The 3,342-nt window shown below is 36.2% G+C and overlaps 1 protein-coding gene across 1 annotated transcript; it reads right to left on the bottom strand.

Moving 5' to 3' along the window:
* Nucleotides 1-571: 571 nt before the first annotated feature.
* On the bottom strand, nt 572-2,154 carry LOC107814689 (senescence-specific cysteine protease SAG39-like). The gene is made up of 2 exons (XM_016640141.2): nt 1,612-2,154; nt 572-1,311 (listed from the first exon to the last, which is right to left on the bottom strand). Exons 1-2 carry the CDS (start codon nt 2,060-2,062, stop codon nt 743-745), a joined length of 1,020 nt encoding a protein of 339 aa, XP_016495627.2. The 5' UTR covers nt 2,063-2,154; the 3' UTR covers nt 572-742.
* Nucleotides 2,155-3,342: the final 1,188 nt, after the last annotated feature.

The raw sequence follows: 3,342 nt of genomic DNA on the forward strand, positions 1-3,342 counted from the left end.
ATGATGCGACCGGTGAGAAAGCGGACGACTTTAGGGCTTAAAGGAATACCTTTCTGTTTCATATTGAGTCCTCAGAGGTGCGGCCCACTTGGTGTCGGATCAGCTCGACAGGTCACTCAATAGTCTTTCGTGGAGTATCCCCTGTTTTAGTGAACCCTGGGAGTTGTCGGCGGCCCGACGATCTTTATTCCAAAGGTTTACCGAGGTAAAACTTTTGACAGATATTCTTTTATTTATTTGTAGGTTTCTCTACTTTAGGCTCTTCCGAGGGACCGCCGTCGCCTGAGACATACACAACACACAGTGCAAGACTACACACCTCTTTCCCCTCTACTTGGATAGCTATTGTTTCTGATTGACAGAGAAGGGAATTTTCTTTAAAAAGATAAAATTGAATGGAAAGTACTCATGTATAGAGAAGTTCTGGTCAATTGCTTATTAAATTTGGATAAGTGACTATATAACCGAGCTAATACTTGCGTAAAATTCTAAACTTCCAGCTTCAACTAAGAAAATTAAAATAGTTGATTAGTCAACAACAACCCCACAATATTACATTTTGTGCTTCATATAATATAAAATCAATACACTTGTATAATTCCATAAATTAAAGTTCCAATACAAAAGACCCGGATACTGCATGCATGCAAAACAGTTTTGCATGCACGACCAATATTTTCTTTTAATTCTTACTACAAAATATAATTAGAAACTGAAATATAGAATACTTCCGTAGGATAAATTAAATGACTGGATAAGAAGACAACTTGGTGATGTCACAGTGACCTCCAGTACCTCTTATAATTCTCATGAATCCATTCTTACCCCAAGATGTTCCCCATGAATTCTTCAATAACCAATAATTTTGACCTTGTTCATCAGTTCCATATCCTATCGCTGTAACAGCATGGTTAATTCGATCTGCGCAACTTCCTTGATAAGTTCCTCCTTGGTAGAATTGGAACTCTTGGCTAGCAGAAATTCCAATTGACACTGGTTGTTGAGTTACGGCTTGCAATAATGCTGTTTCACTTTCAGGCACAACTTGATAGCTACTTATTTTAACTGCTGGTGTGAGCTCTTGGCTTCTGCATGTGTCTTGTTGCGTTTCATAAGGGTAGTCTGATTCAGTGGAAATTCCACCATTTTGTATGATGAACTCAAATGCATTGGTCATAAATCCTCCGTTGCAGCCATTGTTATTGGTGGTGCAATCGAGAAGTTCTTGCTCAGAAAGTTCCACCTTTTGGCCTGTTGCAATTTGGTATGCTCCTTCTAGTGCTCCAACTGCAGAGAATGCCCAGCAACATCCTATACGCATCATATCAAGACATATACAGGTGCATCAACATTAAAAAAAGAAATACTTATAAAGGAAAGGGTAATAAATAACTGCTTGCAAGGACATGCAGTACTAAGAATCCAGAATTTAGAGTTTCTGATCTTTATATATGTAGTATAGTAACTATTTTATCTTTCCCACACGCATGCACACTCATGCACATATATATATATATAACAAGTTAGATGTACGTAGTAATTTCTATATATCTAGTGTAAATCCGTCACTAAGGACATGGTGCGTTAAAATCATATGATGTTGTATCTTACCACAGTGACCTTGCTGCTTCACTTCAGTGACAGCTCCTTTCTCTCTCCAATCCAAGTTAGACGGCATGTCATCAGTTAGATCATTAATCTTGAATTCCGTCGACGATATTGGAGAAGATGGAAGGTGTGAAGGCATGTTTAATCCAGTATACCTGGCAAAAAACTCTTCTGAAGTAATATCAGCAAATTCATTGATGCCTAACTTATAAGACAGATTTCCTGCCCTATTGACTGACTCAATGAATTGCATGTTTTCTTTAAATATCATGAGTCGTTTTCCTTTTTCTGCTTCATCCTTGTAAACTCGTCCATGACGTGCCATCCACAGCTCGTGTCTCTCAGACACAGACAATTCAGCTGGCTGCAGGTTTCGAGCAGTTGCATGAGATTTGTACATGCCAATTACAAAGAACAATATTAGAACACTGATCAAATTGATTTTCATAGCCATGGTTAAGTATAACAGAGGGAGAAATATGGTTTGATCACAAAGAATATTGTTGTAAGTAAATGTTTAAGGCTTGCATTCAATGTCTTTGGTAGCAGAGCGTTTATATAGAGACGCGTAGATGAGAAATTATATTCCAATGTACTATTCTAGACAGCCAGTAATATAACCTCCTTTTTAGTTAACAACTGGAAATTAAAACAATTCCGTCTTGGAAAAGTAGTTTTGATTTATGACCATTTGGATTTATTGATAGAAAATCTGAAGTTATGTATCTTCGGAGTAATTCTTTTTTTCGGATTATTCATTTCTGGATTGCACACTAATCTTATGCTTTTCTGGAAATTTCGATTACAGTATCGAAAAACTAAACTAATTACACAATAAGTATAGCAAAAGTTGATATCCCGTAATCTTGACATAATGGTGCAATAATTGCTCCTAAAATAGGATAACACGTATATATGTTCTCTACACATTCCCAAAATATACGTATATAAGTTTTTTTTTCTTTATATTAGTAGATTGATTTAAGTCAATTGAACAAATCATATTAAAGTATATTATACATATTTATTTATATTTCTTTGTTGTATGATTTATCGTCGCGAAAGTTTGTTTGTTAGCTTTTACGTTACGGCTTGTTATTTCGACCCAGGTCAACGGAAATTTCCACAGCCATACTGATCAAAATAATTTTCATAGCCAGGTATTATTTATGAGGATACGCAGAAAAGGTACTAATGCTAAATTTAATTAGATGTTTACCTGCCTCATACTTGCATTTTCCTAGCGCCAGTCCTTTAATCTAGAAGTCTTCGTCGTTTGCCCAACGGCACTCTGTTAGAGTAGCATATTGGTCTTCCTGGCTAATAGGATGCAAATGCTGTTGTTCAAAGGTTCTGTCAACTTCAAGTCCACGCTAACTGGCCCACGGCAAGTTTATTAGAAAGACTCATATTCTACTTTCTGCTCTACATAATTCTTTATGCTTTTGTTCCTTTTGAAACTTTTGGTGGTTTTGTTCTAAAAAGGAGAAATTACTTCCCACTTTCTAGTGTTCGTATACGTAAATTTTGCGCAAATGGAGTCTCTGCAAATTTCCTCCGCCTGTTAAGCCGGTGCAAGCTAAGATGAGATTATTTTTTCTCCTTTCCCTTTTGTCTTTTTCAAATAAGATAAACGATAGTTTCGGTTGGTTAGAAGGAGTATTATTTCTTTCCAAATATTTTCAAGTACATTGAGTGAAAGACTAACCGTCTAAACATGCATCAATCAATTTA

The sequence above is a fragment of the Nicotiana tabacum genome, chromosome 17 (genome assembly GCF_000715075.1).
Source record: "Nicotiana tabacum cultivar K326 chromosome 17, ASM71507v2, whole genome shotgun sequence".
Classification (NCBI taxonomy): Eukaryota; Viridiplantae; Streptophyta; class Magnoliopsida; order Solanales; family Solanaceae; genus Nicotiana; species Nicotiana tabacum.